Consider the following 26,663-nt stretch of genomic DNA (forward strand, 5'->3'; position numbering starts at 1 on the left):
TATAAATTGTCCATAAGCACAAAACGTATTACACGCCAGAATTGTAATTTCCTCGAGTGCGCTCCGATACTCGTCTATAACAATAAATTAAAACGTGAGCTCCCACGTGTAAATACGAGGATTCCTATCGCCATTTATCTTGTATTTCTTGCGTACAATGCCGAGTTTCTAATAATGTAACAGAGTCCCTACTATACTAATGAAAGAAAATAAGGACCACTTAACTTTTCTCGATAAAGTGAAATATTGATTAGGCTATAATTATTCGCCTGCCAAAGGACCCAATATAGGAACAATTATTATTTTTGGCCGTGATTAGTATGTATACCTTAGGCTGCTATTTACTCTTAAACTACTATTAATTCTCAAGAAAACTTAACCGTTATAGTTTTCCTTGTAAGTCTGATATATTTATTACCATACTGAATTTTTTCAAATTTTTCCACCCACCGGTTTAGATTTTAGAGGGGGACGACGCTCGATTTTAATGAAAATTTGCACTTTAAAGTTGAATATTTCGTAAAAAAATCAATAAATCGAAAAATTGTCTTAGCAAACCCCTAATGGTTTTAAAACACCTATCCAACGATACCCCACACTACAAGGTTGGATGAGAAAAAAAAAGCACCCCCACTTTACGTCTATGGGAGGTACCTACTATAAAAAAAGAAATAGTTTACATAATTATATTCGTGTAAAATTACAGCTTTCTAGCATTGATAGTCCCAGAGCAAAGCCGCGAACGGACGGACAGACAGACAGACAGACATGGCGAAACTATAAGGGTTCCGTTTTTGTCATTTTGGCTCCGGAACCCTAAAAAGGTTTTTAGCCTTCCTCCCTGCAAGTAAAGTGAGAATGATTTTTATCTCGATATTCCCATAGGATCGGGACAAAATCCCGGAATCTCAACCGAAGTGTCAAGAGCATACGATATCTAGCACGGGCGTTTTTATGCAATGTTAAAAACACGATATAATTGTTGGCATTCTCATAGGATTATTTTGAAAACCCCGTAATTTCAATTACACTCCCATCGCTTAATGGTTTACGCGAGCAAGGCTGAGGGTAAAAGCTAGTATGTTTAATAACTGATATGTTTAGGTAACAACACAATCAGAATATATTTCAAAATTGCCAAAATACATCTCAAGTATTTCAATATCTTCTTTTTCTCTCGGAATGTAATCCAATTATATCAATTGGAAACACAAATTGCTCTTAACGCCTCCGTAAAAAATTTAAGAGAAATCGAAATAATCGAATTTCATTTGGACGTAATTTTTCTCTCCATCCTCCCTTAAGATTTTAAAGCAAAATACTTTTATATTGGATGTCTGTAACGTACAATCTAGAGTAATAAAAATGGGTCCGATTCCTTAAAGACTGATTTTAGGACTCGCAATTAAACTCCGATTCATGGTGCTTCACTTTATGAAGAAAATAATAAACTAGCATTTTTTAGGGTTCCGTAGCCAAAATGGCAAAAACGGAACCCTTATAGTTTCGCCATGTGTCTGTCTGTCTGTCCGTCCGCGGCTTTGCTCAGGGACTATCAATGCTAGTAAGCTGTTATTTTGCACGAATATAATTATGTAAACTATATATTTTATTATAGCACCTCCCATAGACGTAAAGTGGGGGTGATTTTTTTTTCTCATCCAACCTTGTAGTATGGGGTATCGTTGGATAGGTGTTTTAAAACCATTAGGGATTGCTAAAACGATTTTTCGATTCAGCGATTTGTTTGCCAAATATTCAACTTTAAAGTGCAAATTTTCCTCTAAAATCTAAACGGGTCGGTGGAAAAATTTGAAAAAATTCAGGAAGATAGTAAGTATATCAAACTTACAAGGAAAACTATAACAGTTAAGTTTTTTTGAGAATTATTAGTAGTTTAAGAGTAAATAGCAGCCTAAGGTATAAAATATACCTAAACTTGGAATATAATCCTTAGAAAAATATTACTTAATTTTGTCGTAATGGCTAAGGAACCCTATTTGGGGCGTGTCCGACACGCTCTTGGCCGGTTTTTTATCCTATACTTATTTATGCTCTCAGTATTAAAATTTTGTATGTATAACTTCTCTAGAGCGTTACTTGAAAGACCTAATCATAAGTAGTTCATTGTAAAATATGAGTAAAATTGATCTAAGTGTGGGTAAAGTTCGAAATGGCACAGTTACATTTTTGTTCCCTGTTTGCATTTGTTTCTTAATAGTACGGTGCAACTTGGCGAATATAATTTTTTATTAATCTTACGTCTGATGACTATGACATGTCCTATAATTCTTTCTGTTTTCAGCATATACAGTTCTAATGTATAGTAGCCAATTTTGGCTCTAATTAAATAAGGACATCACACGAACTCAAGCCTCGCCATCCGTCAGATGCTAATGCCACGGAGGGCATTTTCCAGGCGCAACATTTAAAGGATGAGGGTATTAATAGAATAAAAACACAATACAACGGGTTTAACCGGTTTCTGTAGCGCTTCTTAGCAATAATTATTTCTGTAAACACTTTATATTGTAAAAAAAAACTTTTACGTTTGATATTTGAGTTTGAGCCAAAACAGCTTTTACATTTGGATTGAAAAGAGTTAAAGGTAACAAGCAAACAAAGCAAGTTCATCAATTATTCAATCAATGGGGAAGGAATCCAGAGTGATGCTCAAACATAATCGATCATGTGCCAAAGGGTTTATTACCGTAAGATGTAGACTTAGGGTTCTGTTTGATATTAGCTTGGTATTAGCCAATGCTGAAAGTCAAATCAAAGTATTTTTGGATATTATGTCAGACGTTGAGTCTTTGTTTAAATATAAAATGCGTTTTTGACGTTTCTCTTAATAATAACAAATACAAATATTCTTTGCTGCACACTACAAATCAGTACAGAAAATGTATAATATAAATACAAAAACAGGGTAGACAATAGGCGGTCTAACAACAACAACAATAACAATATCGGCGGTTTACTAACATTATTAAAGAAGGAGTGACATTTATGCATAAGCTTCTCGCAATCTTTCATTAATTCATTACTAAGTAAATAATTATTATAATCTCTATTTATATTTCCATCTGTTTATAAGTCAGTCTGTTACTTCGTCATCCTTAAACAAATAAAAATTTGGTATGAAGATAGTTTGAAACAAATAAATATCCCTTATTCCTCGTAGTACCACCAACTTGTTCCACCAGTGGGTCGAGAATGAATTGTCTTTCCACGAGGTACCACCTGATCAGGCCGAATTAAATTACACATTATAAAGCAGTCACCACACGCTACACACTTTCACAACACAATTTCCCTTCCCTGCCCTTATTCCTGAACGTACCTGATTTTTTGCTTGACGTAACGCCATCGCTCCAAAACATCGCTCTCTTCAAAAAAACGACAAATCGCGCGCTCACCTCCTCTCCCGCATTTTCAAGAAAATTATATAATTACCTCGAAGTGAACCACTTGGACTCTCAAATTGTGTGCAGTGCTGCAGTGACGGACATACTTATCTGTAAAACTAGTTCCAGTCAGTGAATCAAGCTTTTACCCCGCAGAACCAGTGCATTGTACCCAGGTACCTACATCCTGTTTTATCGCATAACAAAATCCCTACAACAGAATAATAATAAGGAGAATCTGAATATGGTCTTCTTTGACCTCGAAAAAACGATCGAATTCTAAGAATTCTGGTATGGCAGTGTCTGGCAAAATATCCCACCGGCTCCGTTGACAATCAAGGAAAATTATCCTCGCGCAGACGCACAAGAAGGCCCGACTCCAGATGAGAAAGATGGGAAAGAGGCAGATGATGATATATATGTAGTACGAAACCCAGGGTAGGACACAGGCTTATTTTTATTCCAGAAATTTCGTAGTCCCCTGGAGATAGCGATAAACGAATTCTTGGCAGACGTCGTGGGCAAGAACTAGTCATTTATATTGCAAAAGCAAATTTTAATGAAAAATAAGTACTTATCCAAATTAGAAACTATGAATCTCTAACTGCGCAAATCACTAAACGCTGGCTAATATAAAAGGAAATTAAGAATTGAATAAGTTCAGCGGCTTAGATGTTTTGCAGTAACAAACAAACAGACGTCTTGCTAGTTAGTAGTATTAACAAGCCGCCGTGGCCTAGTGATTGGACCTATGTTCTCTCAAGCAGAGGTTCCTGGGGTTCAAACCCGGTCTCGCATCTCTGAGTTTTTCGAAAGTCATGTGCAAAATTACATTCGATATTCACCACGAGCTTTTTGTCGAAATAAAACATCGCGACAAACTCTGCACAAACCTGCTTAGCACTGGTGGTAACTGAGGCCCAGCAGTGAGGGGTGTAAAAGGCTGGGATGATAATGATAATGATGATGACTAACATAAACAAAGGTCTAGTTACTTGGAACGGTAGGAACGAAATTTGTATTTTTTATTTTATTTACAAAGCTACCGGCCGCTGCGCCTGTCGTTCGGATGGTTATTGCATTTAAAGTTAAGGAAAGGGAAGTGAATTTTCCTAATCACATTTATTACAATGTAATCTTATTGACGTTTCCCTTATCTTTTGTCATCTTTTATGCTTTCTATTCGAACATTCGATTTCATGAGGTTTACTGCCGTCATTAGATTGTACGTACAATGTTGTCTCTATGTAAGTAGATCAACCGTCTAAATATTGTATACAGTTGTAGTGTGATTTTTAATACTTTAGCCCGATTGCCTTACCTAAATGTGTTGCTTTTGTACTGAGCGCTCTTTTCTTTTCCACGTACGTAGCACGTAGGTACGTCTTTTTTACGGCAGAGGCATCTGTCCAAATAAAAGTTAGTTAGATAATATCTGACAACAACAGTTTTAATGACACTTATTTAATCAGAAAAAAATATTATTACCTATATATTTGCCACGGGTTGTCAATTTTTCAGTCCACCCGTGATCGTTTTGCATGTTAATGCACTGCGTCAAAATATCGGAAGCTTATTAAAGGTAATCATGGACTACTTTGGTAAACATTTACATTCTGTAACTAATGTGATAACTTCGCAATCAACGAGTGGACAAAAGGTTCAAAGCCGAGGAAGAAAAATAACTTTCATTTTTTGTGGCTTGTATGTTTCCTACTGGCGAGGCTCACCTTTTTTCTTCCACTCGTCTCTACTCTTAGCCAAATTTTTCAAATCGTTCATTTGTTAAATTAAAAATAATTTATTGTTTAAGGGTAAACTTATCTGTTATTACAAGCAGTAAAAGAAAACAGCTTCAGTCACTCGTGTAGCATAATCAGTCCGCACAATCGTGACTGAAACGCCAGCGCTCAGTTACCGCGCGGCGTCGTGAGCGAACGCACGCGGCCACCCCGATATTACGATACCCAAAACGCATATGTGATAGTCGAACTATACAAAACTTTGCCGACTAGCATGCCATGTGATTCAAGGATATTTAAGGACTTTTCGCAAAGGGCCAAAGGTACCCACACTAGATTAATATCGTTGTTAGTTTGCGTTTTATTCGCTAAGGGAAGTTAGTTTTATAAGGCCTTTTTACTTGTATGTTTCCAGTAAATTGCTCATGTACTTAGGTTGGTACTAGTTTGATACATGACGATGTTGGAGTACCTATCATTGAAAATGTCGTGGCAATTGCTAATTGCCTAAACTAAGACACGTTAGCGGGCAATGTGGTACTTAGAGCTAACAACACAATGAATTTTATGAAACTGAACTCTACTATTTTCTTTGTTTGATTAGCATTGTTTTCAAAACAATAATATCTTATTTTTTCCTAATAACAATGAAGAGGTTAATTTTCTTGTGTTTGTTAGGAAGTGTTTTCTGAAACTATTAGATAAACCGATTGAAAAAAAAATGCTATTCATTCATTCGACAACACTATTTTGGATAGGTAACAGAAAGTACAAAGCTCCCGCCGGAGTTAAAGCCACAGTCACAGTTACAGACAACAGCTAGTATTTATGTTCAGTAAGCAGAACACCTTCATATATATTATAATAAAATCGCAAGCGCAAAGTTTCTTAAACGATAGGTCTAAACGTTTTACAAAATAAGTTGTTAATATAATTACTGACAATTTGCAGAATTAATGAACGGTCTCCGAGTGTTTCATAAATTATAAAACATTTATTACAACTTTAACATTATAGACAAAATCTCAAAGAAAACACAGCAATTTTTAACTTGAGCCCGTTATTGTAATCTATATTTTCAAAATGTTCTCTTCTCGGTGTATACATTGGCAAATATAGCCAAGTACTTGTACATGCTCTCAACTTGTAGCAGTCATACCCTATTTGAACTGCTTCACTTTGCTGAGTTAAGTAAACTCCGGAAAAGGTATTTTTACCTTTTTTTTAATTAGATCTAAAAGCCCGAAAATTCCCAGAGTAATTTTATGGGCATACCGAAGTTTGTTAGGGCTGTCATAACCGTATTACCAGTCAATTAGAAATTAGGGGTCTTGGTCAATAATTAGATTTAAAGCTTGAAACATTGCCCGGTGTTAGTGGTAAAAGTACAAAATAAGAGGAGTAAGAGTAATGTTTAAATAAATTTAGTTTACTTTATTTATTAGAATAAAAATTACGAAATTTACGTGAAATGTCCAGTTATGAGTACCTAATTATATCGATAGAGAATAAATAAAAATCAATATGATTAAACAGTTAATTAAAGAAAAAAAATGTTTTAATATAAAACAAAAATAGATACCAGACACTTTAATTACAATACAAAACACGAACACCTCTAACATCTGTACATAATATGTAATTAACATTATATTGTAAACCAAATTCTACAGAGTTATTAGGAGTATATTTTTTCATTTAATAATGCAGTAATATTAACTGAAGGTATTGAATTAAATAAAAGCAATTATTTAATGTCGATTTTATGAAGATACTTGTTTAAAAAATCCAAAACAAAAGTATATACTTTTTACAAGTTCTGCAATTTAATTGTACGTAAATTTAAATACTATCGTAAGTAAAATAATCACATCGTAGACATTTTTGTGTAATCAGTGACTGCGAGAAATTTATCGTACTACCATAGTCACCTAAACCAATCGTTTTATGGTCGATTCCCGAAGAGTAAATAGTCGCAGCTCTTCGTCAAGAACATATTAAAGGTCAATTTCACAACAGACAACATTTTTAGCATGTATTTTAATTGAAGCTTTCATCAAAGTTTTTGTTCTTCAACATCACTTTAAAGCCTAAGAAACAAAATATCGTTGTAAAAATGCACACGAATTTATCTAAAACTATTTTTAAAACTATTTCACCGGGGTTCAGCTGAAAACCAGCACTGCAGCTCTGGTTACAGGGCTACGGCACATGCTGAGCTGAGTCCTTTTGGCATCACACTACAGCACAATGTCTCTAATTTTTCTCTCTTTCTTACTCTCTTAATTTATGTTTTTACTGTGTTTTTGTTGTGATGTAGTGTGTTTTTTTGTCAATAAATGTTGTGAGTTTGAGTTTGAGTTTATTTGTGATCGTAACTATTTTATTGAAAAGTCGTATAAATACTACATACATATAATATTCTATGTAGAGTCATGTAGAGAAACGTACGCAGTGGGTAAGTGGGTGTACGCAATCCCATACATTTCACTCCGAAATGTATGAGATGCTGCGTACGTTTACCCTACATGACTCTACATTAGTTTTAGTTAGGTTTAAGGGTTTCCTGTATCGCTTTAGGTTTTATTTCTGTAATGATACTGTAGTAATGATAATGTAAATAAATATTCTAGCTGCCAGTTAGTGTAAGCGTGATTAGCACCAAATTACTCAAACGATAACTAATTTTAAATTGAATGTATTTAAAATACTTAGGTTGTGAAACATACGTATGTAGGTAGGTACGGTCACGATCGTTAATTTGGGACCCACTTAAGATCGAATATCTGTCATTTTGTATGGATTTTGGAAGGATTTTTTTGAAGAAATGAGTCTCAAATTAACGCCCGTGACCGTACGCAGTAAATTTCAACTTGCAGATCGGGAGATTTGACAGCTGATGAGAAACTTACTCTAAGAGCACAACAATAGAGACATCATTACGTAGTAGGCCTAACGCTTCGGTGGCAATTAGCAGGAAGATGTGGGATAAGCCTTACGTTTGCCCTTTAAAAATGGCTCAAAGAGCGAACTCGTCGCTGACACAGCCAAATTTGCCAAAGCAAGTATCGTGTCGAGCGAGACGCTAACTAGAACCAAATTTATATGTACATGCCAACCAAATTTATATATACATGCATCAATAGCATGGCCCCGTAACAATTCCCATAAAATATACGTTTATCACTCGCACACATTCCTCATTCGCCTTTTCGTTACTTGTCATTTTAAGGCACTGTTTTTTTTAGCTTCAGAGTGCGTCCACCGAATATGATATGCCACATGCATACAAAATTTTCAATTATTTATAGTACATTAAACGTGCTACTTGACTTTCGTAACATATGAGAATAGAAACTTCCACCCCTTGTAATTTTTTTTTTATGATTTGGGAAACGAGCAGTTGAGTCGCCTAATGGAAAGCAATCACCGCCGCCCAAGGACACCCATAAAATAAGTTGAGTTACGGATGCGTTGCCGGTCGTTTGAGAAAGTAGATAGCTCGCTTCTGAGTTGAAATCTTTAATTTTGAGAAATATTAATTTAAAAGTAAGAAACTTAACAAAAATAATCTAGAATTGTTAACACCCTTTGTATATATAATGGTAACTGTTTTAAAGCCAGCGAGTTATCTCTAAAAAAACATCTTAGACGAAAGTTCATACTACAACGAGTGTGTTAGTGAAACAATGAATTGGGTTCTCTGTTTATTTCATCATTTTACGTTGTGTGTTAAAACTTCGCTATGATGAATAACTTCGTAAAAGGATAAAGTGTGCAAACATGTGAAGGGTTCCGAGGAAACTACCTACTGAAAAGTATTTCAATATTTCACGAACAAAATGTGGGCCACGGAGCGCCGGAAGATAGAAAACCTTAATCAAATCTTTTCCATGAGTGGCTGCATAAAAGGGACAGTCACTTGTGAAAAAGCTTTCTTGTTCAGTAAATTTCTGAGGAGAACCATTTCAAGTGACTAAAACAAGTACGAATTTTCGGTCTGTATTATTGACATTATACTATACATACACGTGACTATTACAGGCAGTTTCTCCTCAGGGACATTCGTTATTTGGCCATATTTTCGTTGTGTAATAATGAAATTAGTTGTAGTATATTTTTACAAATAGCATGTCTCGCTCAAAAGCGTACTTATGTAGTACATACGTTTAGTAAATTATGGAGTAAGTTGTGGAGCTTTATTAAAATTTTAATTTAATTTTTGCTTGATTTCATATAAATACTTACAGTTTTTTTTACGTACATTACTCTAAAAACTATGTAGTAATTGTTTATTTTAGGTATGAACAAACTTAGACACACAAATATAGCCATTTTAATATTTTTCAAGTATTTGAGTGGGCACAGGCAAAACAAACTACATAGTTTATTTTTTCACGTTTATTTTTTATTTTTAACCGACTTCAAAAAAGGAGGAGGTTCTATGTTCCAATGTTTGTATTTTATCAGTTGAAATCATCCCTACCAGCAATATTCAATGGCCGGCGGGAATGGCTGGAAAGCCTGAATAACTCATTGTTACTTTTATCCACCGACGCTAGAGATAAAGGAAGCGAGCTGAAATTAAACAACAACATTGCACGCTTCATGATGTTTCCAGATGTAAAGATTTTGTACCACATCAATTGTGAAACGTTTCGCTATTTGATTCCCTCTAAACTTTAGTCACGAGTACTTCGTATGAAATTAGAAATAATATTTGAAAAAATCGTAATTATATGTAGCCAAAAAGAACATTTGACGCAGCTATAGGTAGGTACTGTTTAAATCCGTCACGAAAAATTTAATGAATGGAAAAAGTACAGGCATTACACCGTGGCCCAAAAATACGTTGACAAAATTAAAACTAAATAACATTCTATCTATCTAATAATTGTTCTGAAAGCAACGCACATCAAAGAGTGGGCAAAAATATCTGTGGAGGAACTGCGGCATATCGTCGATAATTTTGACAAACGTTTGCATAAATGTGTATCAAAGCCAAAGGCGGATATTTTGAAGATAATTGATTTTTTTTCTTTAAAATATTGTAGTTCTGTTTTAATTTTTAATGTCATATACTAACATATACAACCCTAGAGAGTGCAAGTGGACCGGTTTGTGTCACATGGTTGATTATTTTTAGTCTTGTGTTGGTAGGTTATATTATATTAAATGCTTCGAAGTGATGCAAACTGAAGATCATGTCGTATGAATTCAATTGAGATATATATTTTCTAGGGGTGTAACAATGGCTGGTCGTCCTATGACGCCATAAATGTTCCCTGTTCAAAATACCAGTCGTCAAATCAATTGGAAACAATTGAAAGCGATTTGTCTGATGGTCCCTTGAAAATTCTTGGGCTGGCCGATCCTTTAGCCCGGTGTATAGCCACCGCCATTTAAACGCTGACAGAGTTATTAAAAAGTAAGAAAAAGTAAGACTATTAATGAATTTTAAATTAAAAGTCACTTTTTGGCCGCTTGTGGAGTCATTGTGGCTCTCATTATTAATTTGAAGAGATTCTTGATGTTCAGACTAAATTAATTCTTTGGGAAAAGCCTTTTTACTTTTCAACCGTCGTTTGTATTGTTTTAAGTAAAGCTATCTCTATTTTAGATGAAGGCGTGGACTGCGAGCGAGCAGGACACAACATTGCCCTGTTGCCGCACGCTACACGTCAAGCATGCAGCATACGCAAGTGCCCTATACACTTTGGTAAGTTACATTAGCCTGTCAAAAGCTCCTCATGATATTTTTTCCATTTGACTATCATTATATGCGTAATCAGTATGCGTACATTGCGATCACACCCAGAATACGAGCAATCATTATGACAAGAATTTAAGGTCAACTACGGCACGGGTACCGTCAAAGTAATCATTGATAAATTACTATATTGTGACAGACATTTCTGATGCCGTTTCGATTTATTTTGTCCGAGTTAACAGAGATGACATCGCATTTATCTGACATATAACATTTTTATCAATGAGTGAGAATTATATACATATACCTACTGGGAAAATTTCATACAAAATCCTTAGAAAAATGTTACTTATTTTTTTCGTAACGGCTACGGAACCTATTCTGAGCATGACCAACATGCTCTTGGCCCGTTATTTTAGGAAAATTTTATGAATACTACGTTTCATGCCAGTTAAATTCAAATTCGGAATAAAAATCATCATTGGACTCCTAAAATTGTTATTATTATTTTTAAATTCTAGTTTGACATTGTAATTTTATTTTTGGTTGGCATTTTATTCTCCTTTGACATATTAATTTTATTTTTGGCTGACGTTTTATTGTAATTTGCCACTATCACATATTATTATTTTTTGTATACATTTGACGATCTATTTGTGAATTTCTTATAAACCTGATATGTGTTTATAACTTGTTTATAACGTATTTTTCCATAAGGTAATAAAAAAATCTCATCATCATCCCAGCCTATATAGGTACATCCCACTGCTGGGCACAGGCCTCCTCTCAGAACAAGAGGGCTTGGGCCATAGTTCCCACGCGGGCCCAGTGCGGATTGGGAACTTCACACGCACCATTGAATTGCTTCGCAGGTTTGTGCAGGTTTCCTCACGATGTTTTTCCTTCACCGCAAAGCTCGTGGTAAATTTCAAATGTAATTCCGCACATGAATTTCGCAAAACTCAGAGGTGCGAGCCGGGGTTTGAACCCACGACCCTCTGCTTGAGAGGCGATAGGTCAAACCACTAGGCCACCACGGCTTTTTTTAAATAAATAAATCTAATCTAATCAAAAATCACCCACCGGTATTTCAACTAGTACCACCACTAACTAGCCCGGAAACTATTAAAGTCATTCATGCGTGTATTCCAATTGCTCTACTGAAATTACTTAGTCGTACGTTCACATAAAATATGTATACATTTGACTCATCAGCGCGGCGCCGGAACCGCTCGAGCCCAAAATTTGAAATTTCCGGAACGCTTGCTCGCGTGACGCTGGAGTTCATAAAGTTTTTCGTGTGGAGAAAAATATGCGACTTTTTGTCGCTAACAGTCAGTTGGAAGTGGCAGCGTATGTCACTGTGCGTTAGTATGCGCTGAACTGTAAAATTCCAAAACGAGAGCCCCTTTAGAACGAAACTAACATAAACGTAAACCGGCCAAGAGCATGTCGGACACGCTCAAAATAGGGTTCCGTAGCCATTGAGAAAAAATTAAGTAATATTTTTCTAAGGATTTCGTATTGTGTACTGAATCTTCCAAGTTTAGGTATTTTATACCTTAGGCTGCTATTTACTCTTAAACTACTAATAATTCTCAAGCAATCTTAGCCGCTATAATTTTCCTTGTAAATTTGATATATTTACTACCATTCTGAATTTTCTAAAATTTTTATAATATATTTTTAGAATTTTTTAAACGCTCGATTTCAATGAAAATTTGCATTTTAAAGTTGAATATTTCGCAACCAGATCACTGAATAGAAAAATTGTCTCAGCAACCCCCAATGGTTTTAAAAGAGCTATCCAACAGTACCCCACAATATAGGGTTAGTCGAGAAAACAAAATCACCCCCACTTTATGTCTATCCTCGTGCGGCCCAATGTGCAATAGAATGTACACAATAACTTCATGGGAATTAGGAGTCTATGAAAATGTAACAAAGTAAAAATTCTTTTGTTTTTCTATTGTTTTTCCCCATGACAGTTTGGCGGCATGGTATGACTTTACTCTCGAAACAATTAGATTCTAATTGCTGTCAATTTTTTTTTCAAAATATTTACATGGTGGGCTTTAGAAGGCTAAGGGAGGTACCCTAAAAAATTTTTTTTTACTTTTTTTATTGTAACACTTTGTCGGCGTGACTAATATGTATATTCATGTCAAATTACAGCTTTCTAGTACTAACGGTCTCTGAGCTTACCCACGGACAGACAGACGGACGGACAGACATGGCGAAACTGTAAGGGTTCCTAGTTGACTACGGAACCTTAAAAAGATTTATTAACGTTGAAATGTATAGAAAGAAGTGACTACCTGCACCTTCAGGAGTTGCGCATAACAGAAATTCAACAGGAACTTTCACAAGCGACTCTTAGAATTTAACAATCATTGGGCTATTTGGGCTCCGTAACATCTCCGGTTCGACCGCAGACGGCTTATAGGCGTCCGCTAACGCTTCGCTGCATCCGAGGCTTACCAAGACGCTTGGTATTCCCTCGTTAGCCAATGCTCGGAATTTGGATAGCAAATGGCCTCTGAGATACGACAATTTAGTGTTGCGATAAGCATCACGGTGCTAGCTTGATTGCTTGCTCGTGCCTTAATTAAAATTATATCTCGATAGCGTGATACCTTAATCAAAGGTCTTTGCATCGTGGCGCTATTTGTAATTTGTGATTCTAGTTACCATCAGATATGTCAGATGGATAAGGTTCTTAATTGTCTTAACATGTTTTAAACACCGTTTGATTTCGCGCCTGTCCATAATCATACACATCTAAAGGTTCCGGAACATTATTATCAATTTGTAAACAATAATATTTACCTAAGCTTCCATAAGTTTATACCCCTTTTATCTTCGGTATAAAGTAATGGATGCATTTTGTCGAAAATCTCCAAAAGCTTTCTTTCTAAGTGATAGCGCTTCTAGTTTCCAAACAAAGAAAGTTCCGAAGCAAAGCCACTCCATTCTTTGTAACTTTACAACTTTCTCAACGCCATCTTTCAGACGAAAATAAATAGCTGCAAAGTTGGGCGCTAACAAACATCAATTTCCATGTGCATTTTGCAAAGTTATGCAAATCAACTTAACCACGAGTTTTTTGTAAAAATGATCCTAAATTAACCTTTTCAACCGTTTAGTTCAGAAAGTGTTTTTGTGTTGCAGTTACAGTCTAGACGACTAACTTCTAATTTAGCTTAGGTACCTATTAGACGATAAATTTACCAAGCTTATGCGCTTAATGGCCATGTAGTGTATTACTACTACAGTATAAAAACAACCACTCGCGAAAGAAAAACACTGTATTTATCGGAACTACAGACTTACTACAAATCAAAACAAAATAATAATTAAAAACATGCAACCAGTGCAACGTAACAAACAGCGGTGCGCGGCGAGGCTGGCGAACATAGCCGAAGCTCGCCGCGGCGCATCTCCCGAACTTTGCCGACGCGCGCCGAAGAAACCACGCTACTATCCGCTCGCTAAATACCAGTGCGATCTATGTTCGCGTGATACATGTGCGACGTTTTGCTCGCTACAGCCATAATGAACTGTGTAATGTAATGATTTTCTAACCTCTTAGTCTCGTCCAAATAATAATGTATTTTAATGTTCTGCCGTCCATATCTTTCATCCCAGCAAATTGATACAGTTTTTAATTTTAATTTTATTTGTGTTTGTTTCTAAATGTATAATGACGAACTTTTAAAAACTAAAAGCAATGCTGTATTATAGTAAAATGTATACGAAAAACAAAAGCATTTAATTAAGTGCGAGTCCGTTTAACTAATACGAAGCCAGCAATTGCCCAGAGCAGAGCAATAGCCCAGACTAATATAAAGCTTTTCTTGAAAATGGCGAAGAAAAAAAAAGTAAATTAGAATAAACTTTCCTCAAAATATTACGACATTTAATTTTATTCCAATAATCCTTTTTATGCTTTCCCGCCTTTTTTCATTGCAGGTGTATTTTTCCACCACCACAAGCTGTTTCAGACCGAATAAAAAGTCAGGAATTCTAACAAAATAACTGATACTGGTCATTTGAGTTGGCTGTATACGACTTGTACCAACATTTTCATGGCTCTTTTAACTTTTCAAAAAGTTTGCGACTCGACAATACTTAATAGAATTGTATGCGACATTATTGTCGAGCTAGCGAGCCAACAATCTTTTTAATTTTTTTAATTTTTCGCTAACTATAAACCATGCACTTCCCTTTCTGATATATGAAGAATAATGTCAACTTTTACGGTCATTTTTGAGAAAAAATATTTACTAGTAAGTAAAATTGTTAGGCTTGTCAAAAGGAGCCTAGTTAGGTAACAGTACTAATGTTTTTGTAAAGTCCCAGCTCACCCTGCGGTCTTTCTTGTTATATATATACCTAACTATAATTGTGACTGTGACATCCCTTTGTCGGAAAGGTACAAACAGGAGCCCCAAAATATATTTAGAGCCGGCGATTGTCACTAGAAATTTGCGTTACAAGAGGCCGGTTTTATTTTTCTCAAGGGCCTTAATGATAAAGTACCTACATTGTCAAAGTCAAATCAAGATCACTTGTTGGGAAACGAGAGTTTTCTTTCATTACAAAAGTTGATTAGATCTTTAAGATTTCTTTACAGCCCGACGTAGCAATGGAGTGGTGATGTCGGATTCTCGAAATTATTTAGACTTTTAAATTGCAGAACCTTTATCACGGTTGACGCGACAGTAATGAGCACTTGTGTGGATACTATGGCAGTAAAACAGTTTTTTTTATTTGAATCGTGAAATTATTCTCTTTGTTCATTTTGGATATTTTTTCTTCGTCTGAAAATGCAAGTATTTCGTAAAAATCGTCAAACAATAGCACTGGATATAAAATTTGAAAGTTTCTCTTCCAGCCCGAAAACAGCCGTTTGAAACAAGACATCACTTGTAGATTATAATCTTAATTGGCCGGTAAAGCCTCCATGATGAAATTTCGAGGCAGATAAATATCTCATTACTCAGAGTAGGCCGCTTAATAAGCCTTATGAAAATCGTCAGCCCACATTTTTGGGCGGCCCTGTGCCCCGCGCCCGGTATGACATTCCAAATATGTTATCAGTTAACCCCATCCCTTACCGCTTATCTCCGTAATTATTTTAATTTATAACCTTAATGAATTGCTGTTCTTTTATCATCTCAACGTTTTAATTCCGAGACTTAATTTTGAACGTTATCGTAACGTTAATTTACTTATTCAATTAGGATTTTATTATAACAGTACAGATTTAAATAAGTTTGCGACAGAAAGTTAATCCTTCTATTATTTAACCGTTGCTGAAAATTAGGAGAGCTCGTAGCATAATAATTGAGATAAAATTTCCATGTGATCGAATAATAATTGGATCCCAACCGTTTTCATGCATTAATTTGCCTGTTAACTAGGGAGCATTAGTATTTAGTTTAATTTAGTAGGTAGGTAACTATGTATGTACCTACGTTAGTATTACCATTAATACTAAACAATACTAGCTTATAACGGACTGTCTTTGGGGCGAGCCCTTTCTGAATCTGAACTCAGTCTCTTTATATTCGTTGTTTCTCATGCTTTAGTCTGCCGTCGAAGAATAATTGAGTTGGTAACATATACATATGATTCTATGATGATTGAAAAAAACTGTTAGGTATTATTTATTCTTGGTACGGATTTCCGAACACTGCCTATACAGGGTGATTCGGGAGATGTCAGCAGGGCCAACCCAACCGGATTCAGTTAGTTAAGGCTTACTATATCGCGTCCGTTTTAGTGAAGTTAACGTTCTTCTCTTAAATGTTGAAAACAAATAGTAATCAATAATTTACTAAGTTCATGGTCACACTGGAATTAAATGTGTAAGAGTTTTACTTAAGTCAACGATCCATTATCAATTCCCGAGGGTGTAGATTTGGTTCTGTTCACGTCTCCTAAATCAACCAGTAGGTATATGATGAGTAATGCCCGCATCAGTTGTTTTGTTGTCTTCTCATGTGTGTGAAAGTTTTGAACTGGTAGGTAGTAAAAAAATAAAAAACATTGCCTCTAACGAAATCTGACAGAAATATATAGTACACAGATTAACTAAAAGCGATTTCCATTGTAAAATTTACACCTAAAATTTACAATGAAAAATCCGTGTACTACATTTTTTCTGTCGATTACGTTAGAGGCAGTATTTAAAAGTATACCTACTTAGTGTAGGCACAGATAAAAAACTAAGTCACGTACCAGGGTTGAACCGTTTCGCTGCAAATATCACGTCATCATTCCATGCATCTGCTAAAAAATCATCCTGAAATTCATTGTGAAATGGTTCCACCCTGGTACTCGATTCAGTTTCCTCAACTGTGCGGGTAAAGCGTAAACCTAGCGTCCGCGGTTGGGTTTGTACTCGTACTGTGCTTGTTCTGGAGTTTGTTTGCAAACTCGCTCCCTCAACTATAATACAAGTCTGTGGATCAGGATCAAAGATATCTTCACATTTCCCGTTGTTAACACAGCCACGCCTATTTTGTGTCCATTTTTACGACTAATAAAATTCGCCTGCTGGTCATCGTTTTCTCTGAACCTGTCACGTTGAAGCTTTTTATTTATGGCTCCTTTTCGCCAGACTAATTTACTATGTCAGTGATAATTTTCGAAATATTTTTGTATCTTTTTATAATTGTAACTTCGGTACCTATTTTAACTTTTTACTAACATTATTGCATCGTGGCGAGTCCAACCTTAAATTATTTTAAATATTAGATGGCACTATTAAGCGATAATAAACGGACTAAACTATCTCATGAACCAATAGAAATGCTTCATTTAAACGGTGATGGAAAATATGTGGTGAAAAATATCATCAAAGATATAACATTGGACACTTGACACCAACTGACCTAGTCCCAAACTAAGCAAAGCTTGTACTATGGACACTAGGCAACGGATAAAAATACTTATATAGATAAATACATACTTAAATACATATTAAACATCCAAGACCCAAGAGCAAACATTCGTATTATTCATACAAATATCTGCCCCGGCCGGGAATCGAACCCTGGTCACCTGGTCGGAACCTACGTCAGGTTCTCTAACCACTTGGCCTGGCTTCTGTTGTGACAACTCAGCCTTATAGTGTACTAAACAATCGCCAAACTATAATTTGGATTGCTGATACAAATACATGCATCTGTGCATGTTTAAAAACTCATATGATTCATTGGCGCGTTAGCAATGTATGTCATCAAAATGTTATTTATTCCGTAAAAGCTATAAATTAAAAATAAATGTTAGCTTGTGAATGCATCAAAATAGTTCAAGTTGAAAATTAATGAGTACATAGAGCTAATCGTCATAAATTTGTAAAAATCTCGTGTCTCAAATCAATATGTCAACAAAATCAACCCTTCAAATAATGCGCATAAAGTTCACCCGGAAAAATTATCAATTTTAAGTTACGAGCTTTTTTAAAAGTAGTGATGTAATGACGTTTGCATTATACCGCATTATGAATTTACACAAATCAGCTGATTGGTTTGGTGAACTGTAATCCCATTTGTGCATTAAATTGATAGTCTTGTCAGCGGGTTTGTGGACGGGTTCCCTAAATCAACCGTTATACATTATACACAACACAGAGAAATAATAATAAGTGAATTAGAAATGTTAGTGTTAAATATTTTTTATCCTGTAAACTTTTTGATAAATTAAATAAATGTAATAAAATTATGGGGCTACCGCTTCAGATTTCAATACATACGTAATATAATATTCAAAATAGATAACTTGATTATCTACTACTAATAATTAAAACATTTAAACTACCTCTCAATCTACCGTCCATCTTCTTGTTAGAAATATTTTTGTTTAAAATTGCCTAATATAATATTATTTTGTTTCAGAATATATCAATATTGGTGGTGCTGTTGTATAGTTGGCGGATCGGTGTAAATGCCAAGCGGTACAAGGAATTGGATGATGTTTATTATGGTAAATTCAATTTTATTATTTTGTAAATTAATCGTAACTTCTAAGTATATATCTATGAGTCTCATCCAAAGAACATAGGAAATAAAAATTCTTGGGGTTGCCGGATAAAGAGTTGCTGAGTACTCATAATAGTTTCCTTTTGCCGAAGCCTAGTCTGATCATTATTAAATTGTAATAATAGTACTGCTTATATTAAGTTCGTAAATTTATTGGCTAGTTTATCTGTATCTCAATCACATATAAACGGTTGATGGTAGCAAAGATTCGAATGAAAAATTTAAATTGAATTTAAACCAAATAACGTGGTTGGGAGATGCTTACGGGATTCTTTTTATTCTGGCAAATTGAAAACTTCCCGCGAAAATGGATAAGCATCTCCTATGTCGTGACCACTGTTGATCACCTATAAGACACGACCTTTTGTTTCTTTAAGATATGCCAAATTTAGGATTTGATTAACATTTACATGTATTAAGTTCATATGTATTGATAGGTAGGTACATACTTTGAATTCTCGCAAACGAAGTTGCGGGCAAGAACTAATTTTCTCCTAAATGGAAAACGAGGTACTTAAATTAATAATGTCAAAAACAATGGCTGCCATTAATATTATGGGCCATTCGTATCCGCTCCAGTGGGGTAATTATATTGATTGGATGATAAAGTATCGCTAATAACTCCTACAGGTAGCGTATTTTGGTGGCATTAATTAATCACATATTACTATCAGGAAATGTGATATTATTTGATCATCGTGAGATAGAAATTGATGGGTATTTTGTCGAAATATCTTATAACTCATGGCTAAAAGCTCCTATTGGCGAACGAGGGCTAAATGACAGGTGAAATATCGCTAGAGAACCTCACGCGATACTAACGCTAATAATAAAATATTGGCTAATAGCTAAATGAACCAATTGACAAGATTTTATATTTCTAAGACTATAATTTGATTCGTTCTCTGTATTCTGTTTGGAAAGAGAAAAACGCTGATATTTTTAAAATTTCACTACAACTATTAATTAATTTATTAAATTTATTTTAAGATGTGCTTATTCTAAAAGGGCATAACTCCAAAACTATTACACAATAGATCCATTACTTTTGTCTAGTCTCTTAAAAAAAGATCACGTAAATCTGACGTAGACGTTGCATAGAGACGTTGTCAAAATGATGACAGCTCCTTTTTCTGGTGAAAAAGGCAAAGGAAACATATCTATTCTGTGGTAGTATTGGCAAATTCAGACATATTTTTTCAATTTTATGTATTTTTTTAAATATGGAGAAATAAATTATGATAAATATTTTCCCACGTTCAGGAGGCAAAACTCATTCGATTCCTGTAGTAATTTACAGGTGTTAAAAAAATGAAATCTTGTCAATTGCAAGTAAGACCGTAACGTCAAAAAAACCTCACGATACTAACGCCATCTAGCGATATTTCGCCTGTCTTTTAGTCCTAATTGGGTAGCTTCCTGGATAAAAAAATATTCTATGGTAGTCCGTACAATATCAGTAAATATGGGCGCGTATTTTTAGGGTTCCGTAGTCAACTATATAGAAACCCTTATAGTTTTGCCATGTCCGTCTGTCTGTCTGTCCGCAGCTAAGCTCAGAGACCGTTAGTACTAGAAAGCTGTAATTTGGCATGAATATACATATCGGTCACGCCGAAAAAGTAGTAAAAAAAACCACACCGCACCGCACCGTTTTGAACCGCACGTCTAAAAATATGAAAATAATCACGAAAGTTAAACTTAATAAAAAAATTGTAGGAAAATTATTTTCAACTTTATCAGTTGAGCAGTTTTTAAGTTAAGTTAAGGCAAAGTCGGGAACTACGCAACCCCTACACTGAGCATGGCCCGATATGCTCTTGACCGGTTTTTCTTTTGTCAATTAAACAAAAAATTATAAAGAGGAAGCACTTCAAAGTTTGGAAGAGGCGCCCATGACGTCATATCGTGCTAAAAAGTGTGAAACTTTAATTGGCTTTAATAATTATATTTTTTTTTATTAATTTAACAATAGAATAAATACGTGTCCAATATTTCGGGTTCGTTAGAATTTTCTAAGACACTAATCCGTTGACTCATGAAGAAAAAAACTATTTCATACAGTGTGTTACCGGCAGCCAGGCTTTTTTTTAAAGTGAGGTTAAAGTAATGTATTTCTGTAACTTAACCATGACATTAGTAGCATAATGTATAATGAGCTATAATGATTGCGCAAGGATAGGAAACTCTTCAAATTTAACTTACAAAATAATTTGATAGACATACTCCACTGCCCACTAAAGGTCTATTTCTAATCTAGTAAACATGGATCTTGACTTTTGACGTGCGTATGATTTAGGGCGGGCAAAGCAATTTCCTGGTCGGCTATAGGCACATTTATTATTATTACAAGAACCTCTTTCAGGAAAGCCATACAACATTTAAAAAGTCCGGCTTTCAGAGGAAAAAACTGTCGCACAAAAAGCCTTTGCCTCTCGTCAACGTCTTGACGTCGCTTTAGATTTGTGGATAGCCTTGAAAAAATACACTGGCGGCCGACAAAAGGTAGTTGTGACGGCAGAAATTGTGTATGGAGAAATTGTGTAGGCCAGCACAATCACCAGGTCGGCTTGATCGAAGGCCGACAAAGAACTCAATTGGCCGGCCCGCTGAAATATTCCCCAAACCTTTAATCAAGGGAAACGTGATTAATTTGGCGTTTTGTTTACGCTGGATCGATGGTCGATATAAATCTCGAATGTTCTGTGTGAATAATGATTATTGTTTGCGCGGATTCAGATACATGAAGGGTCTGGATTTTTCGTGCTATGAGTTGTTGGCAAAGTGAATGTGATTCTGTGAGATTCTTACCTTATTTGTGATTACTTCGTGTCTTAAACTAAAGGGCTATTTAACTAGCTTTTATTTAGTTTCACCTGCTGTCTGTAATCAAATTTTGGAAGTAAAATTTGACCCATTTTCAGTGATTGGATTGACTTATAAATTTGGCACAAGAGTAGGTATGTCCGGTGACAACACAAAAAAAAGTTGTGTTAAATACTTCTGATGTATACATATCATTTGATAATATTGTAAATCTGTTTAAAAAAATATACCTCGTTGAGTTTCTTGCCGGATTGTTCTCAGCAGAGGTTTTTCCGAACCGGTGGTAGATTTTTTTTTGACATTCATCTTGCTTGTTATAGTTTAAATTGAATAAAGATATTTTGACTTTGACTTTGACACATTTTATCTGGTAAAGGAATTTTGGTGGTCTAGCCAGGATCGCCTCCGTAAGAGAGAACTCCTCAATACCTAACATCGACTTCAATGGATATGTAGTTTGGATGATAAGCAAGTTCATAAAATCAACAAAAAGTGCAGTTAGCAAATGTTTTTTTTTTTTTCTGAACAAACAACTTTATTTATAAGAGGTACATTTTTTTTACAAATCAACTTACCAACACTTGATGATCTTAGCAAAATTTGATCTTAGAAGTATCCTAAGACCACATTTTCGATACTCTTAGTGTACACTTGCAAACGTTAGTAAGTGTCGAATTGGGCGCAGTTTATAAGAGCGATTGCTCTTACTGTTATTTTATTACGGTCTTATGAAGATCAATTTTAATCCTACAATACTCTTTCAATTGCTGTTGTAAAATCAAATAGCCTTACAAGTATCTTACACTGGCACGATGTTAAGGGTAAATGGTTTTTGTGTAGCCTCAGTAGTGCCGTACTAAGAGGGATTCACCTTATTCGCCTCTTTGTGTTACCAGTGTAAGAGTACCTATGTATTAAGCCGTCGCGAAAAGTTAGAAGTCAAAATCTTATTGTTGTGTTGTGCTTATTGTGGTAGAAATTAAGTATCCACTTGTGTTATTGTTTTATACTTTATTTAAGATAACTGTGTGTGTTTATTTTAGAGACTGTAGTCATGTTAATAAACCACGTGCGGAGTACATTTATTCGAATGAATTTTAATATAAATAACATTGCGATCTCGGGCCATTTCTGCGATGAGTTTGGAAATAATGTTTATTGATAAAATAAGAGTGAAATAATACAAAATTTCGCCATTTTTGCAATTTAGGCATTCAGTCTCACTGTATTCTACATTATGACATTTATAAGATTATTAATTCTTAGAGAAGTCCACTATAGAACTAAACATCCCTTATATTAATCTTGTTAAGTTCGTTTAAAGATTTCAACTCTTGCTAAAACCTTGACTATGACAATAGGTGGCCATTTTCCATTTTATGTAGGGTTCCTTAGAAAATGAAAGAACCAGTAAGTATGATGAAGAATGATTGGAAGTATAGAAAACCTATTCTACTTGTCACACGAAGAAAAAATTAAACGCAATATTTTGAGTGAAAAAAAGTAATTTGCCAAGAATGCTAGAACAAATTGTGTGTAGAATTCGAGTTCAGATGGGCTACTACGAAACTCGCAAATCGAATTTCGTATCGCACCGTCCCTTTTACTCGCGTATTAAATGACATAAGCGTGAGCAGGACGGCAACATACGAAGTTCGAGTTTTGCACTTCGTGGTAGGTATAGGGCCAGATTCCTTGTCACTGACATCGCTATCGCTCACATCAGTATCACTAGAAAACTACTTTATTTGGTACGGAACGGAACCACCAAATATATTGCTAGGTCCAGCTTGTCCCATTTCTCTTGTTACTTCCTCTTCTGGTTCTTTCATTAATGTCGAGTACTGTTTATTAACTTTTCTTCGATATGCTCCACTTTTTTTGAATCGTTCCATTTTTGCAAATCCATTGTAAATCACGTTTTTTATCCAGTTAGCTTAATTTCCACAAATCGCCGAAACGGTCGGTTTTAGACTTTACTAAGCAAGCTTATGACCTTGGTGAGTTCAAATGTTCTTACAGATATCTTCCAAAAAGCTACTACTCTTTAATATGATTTAGTCAAGAACAAATGCACTTACTTTTGTGTTATCTTTCAGCAGCCATATAACATGTTTCAGTAAGAGCAGTACCCTTATCCTGTACTTACCTAAGACTCTATAAAGAACAAATGCTCTTGTAAAAAGCCCTTTAAAGAATGGATATTTTTCTAAGAGCAACTAGTCTTACAAAGTGCATCTATAAGACATTATACTTATAGATGGTTTACGAGTAGGTCTTGTATGTATCTTTAAGAGATCCTTATAAGTTTATAAGTTCTTATAGTCCAAAACGTCTGTACGCTTGCCTCTCTAAGGGGACGATTCTTAACCAAAACCCTTATATTACTTTTATAATACTTTTGCTCTTATATGTGACAGTGTCCAAGACATTTTTGCTAGTTGGGATTATACTCGTAATGTAGGCGGTCAACGTTTCAAATTTATATTTTTTACCCGACTGCAAGGAGAGGTATTGTATATACTTATGGGTCTTACTTGGTCTTACGCATAGTCATTTCACCCTGATGGATTCAGAGAAGTTTCGATTGAATAACACTTAAGTGAATTTATTTCGGTAAAACCGCGAGTTGATCGATGCTTCACTTCACCCAATGATCACAAAGAGAAACAATTTTACCCGTGTAAAAAATGAGCAGGTATTAAGCAAGGAAAAGCGCGATTACGGGGTAATGAATTTCGTATAAAGGGCCTGCTCCGCTGCGCTGTTTAGCTCATTATCGGGCTTATTTCTCTTTTATTTTCGAACAGTATCATCATTTCTCAGGTAATATTTATCGCGGTTTTTGCCCTTTGTTGCAGAGTAGGGGCAGAGGATAAAAACGGCAATTTTTCTTAGAAAAGAAGCTTGTTAGTGGAAATTCTTAAGTTTCCCATAAAATATAAGGCCTCTCTTCAATCAGGGTTGAAAATATAAAACGCGAGTCGGTTATATTGCTATATTTTCCTTCGTTCATTACTGTTAGTAAGTACATTACTGTAGAGGCCGGCAACCCCACGTTCCGGCCGAGGCCAAGGCTTGTATAGTGCTTTTCTCAAACATGACATGAAATAAAATAAAAAGAGATGAAAAGAAGCTGGCGGGACGCTAGTATTGTCGCCCTGTTGTGCTTGTCGGCTGGCGCGGCAGCTTGTGGGGCGGCGGGCGCGAGCCGTGCCGCAGAGCGCGCGTTAAAACAAAAGACGATCGTATTGCCGGCCAGCGGCCGGGAAAGTTGTATAAAATCTCTTTAAAGGCCGCTAGAGTAACCGTGCGCCGGCAGCTGAGAAGCATCGCCTGCAGCGCGATACTTTCCGTTCCCGGCCTATTATTTTGTAACACTACGTTAGTATTTTGCTGTCATGTTTGAGAAAATATTCGTTACTGGCTTAATTTCACACCATCATTGCGACTCGATAAAATCGGCTAACCTAGAATTTAGTTAACCCGGCTCTTCTTCGTTTGTTTTGCCTAACTTCCGTGTTTGAAAGATCCGTTGTTCAAATATCGTAAATCTTCGGATCAATTCCGGTAATCCAAGTACAGTTAAACTCCTTTTACCATGGAACGTAAAGTACATTAAGATTATAACTTACTGTGTTGACCGTTCTTCGTAGTATAGACAACTAAGATCTGCCCTATATATGTCAAACTTTGGACAGAATATGTTTTTTTTTTCTTTTTTTTTATTCGACTGGATGGTAAACGAGCAACTGAGTCACCTGATGTAAGAGATCACCACCGCCCATAAGCATCTGCAACACCAGGGTATTGCAGATGCGTTGCCAACCTAGAGGCCTAAGATTGGATACCTCAAGTGCCAGTAATTTCACCGGCTGTCTTACTCTCCACGCCGAAACACAACAGTGCAAGCACTGCTGCTTCATTTTATTCAGCTAGGGTTATAAAAAGAAATATAATATTGTGATAGATAGTGAAAATGGCAACCCCAGTGAATAGCGCGTGGAATCACCGGCTATACAACAGACTAGCGCTTAGCGAGATTAAGAATTTTCTGATTAATCTTCATTCAGCTGCTAGCCCCGCTCCCAGCGGACACGGGCCTGGAATTGTTTAATAAATAGACTTTCAGTTAAATACTCACTATTATGGTATAATCGATTGTTACCGAAATAAAACAGTTGTATACCTGAGGGACCGATCATTCGTTTCACTATATTATCATCTAAAGTAATGCTTCTTAATTTTTTTTGTGCCTACTTATAATTGAATTATAGAAGATTGAGTATTCAAATATGTGAATGAATAACTGAATAGCGAATTTAATTTTTCGAACTCTAATATACCTGTTAGCGACGCTCAGTTATAATTTTTTAATAGTCAGAGGACAATTTGCCAGTGTCTATATGAAAATATTTCCACCTTTATCTCAATGAAGGTCGATGAACGATGAGAGCCGATAGTAAAAAATGCTTGAGGTAAAAGTTGGAAGATGCGATCGCACTATGAACTGACAAGGTCCTACGTTACGTTGAGTTCAAACACCTTGAAGCTGATAAATGTATTCTTATGAAGAGGAAAAATGACGTGTGAAATTGTTAGAAGGCTGATCCCTAAAAGTGATTTGTTTTTGATAAAAGCACGTTAGCTGCCGTTGTTTTAGACAAAATTCAATTTCGCTAAACTAAGTAAAGGTATTATAATTTAAGCTCTAGTAGGCGTGATTTATAAAATTACGGAATTAAATAGTTCTACTCACGATTAGCTATGCTCGGGGTTTCTCTGCGAGATAGAATCAGAAATGATGATATCCGCAGTAGAACTAATTGTTACCGACATAGCCCGAAAAATTGCGAAACTGAAGTGGCATAGTGGGCGGGCACATTGCTTGCAGGACTGATAGCCGATGGGGTCTGAAGGTTCTCGA

At 35.6% G+C, this 26,663-nt stretch overlaps 1 protein-coding gene across 2 annotated transcripts in view; it reads left to right on the forward strand.

Annotated features, from left to right (window-relative positions):
* LOC141441537 (uncharacterized) overlaps positions 1 to 26,663 on the forward strand; it is a 285,632-nt gene that overhangs the window by 228,401 nt on the left and 30,568 nt on the right. Inside the window, exons 1-3 of one of the 2 annotated variants that reach the window (XM_074106306.1) lie at positions 5,340 to 5,472; positions 10,770 to 10,868; positions 18,767 to 18,854. In XM_074106306.1, the coding sequence (XP_073962407.1) occupies positions 10,770 to 10,868; positions 18,767 to 18,854 (187 nt within the window). In that variant the 5' untranslated portion in view covers positions 5,340 to 5,472. Of the gene's footprint in view, positions 1 to 5,339; positions 5,473 to 10,769; positions 10,869 to 18,766; positions 18,855 to 26,663 lie in introns of those variants that run through there. The other variant, XM_074106314.1, reaches the window with a different exon arrangement.

The sequence above is a fragment of the Choristoneura fumiferana genome, chromosome 2, assembly GCF_025370935.1.
Source record: "Choristoneura fumiferana chromosome 2, NRCan_CFum_1, whole genome shotgun sequence".
Classification (NCBI taxonomy): domain Eukaryota; kingdom Metazoa; phylum Arthropoda; class Insecta; order Lepidoptera; family Tortricidae; genus Choristoneura; species Choristoneura fumiferana.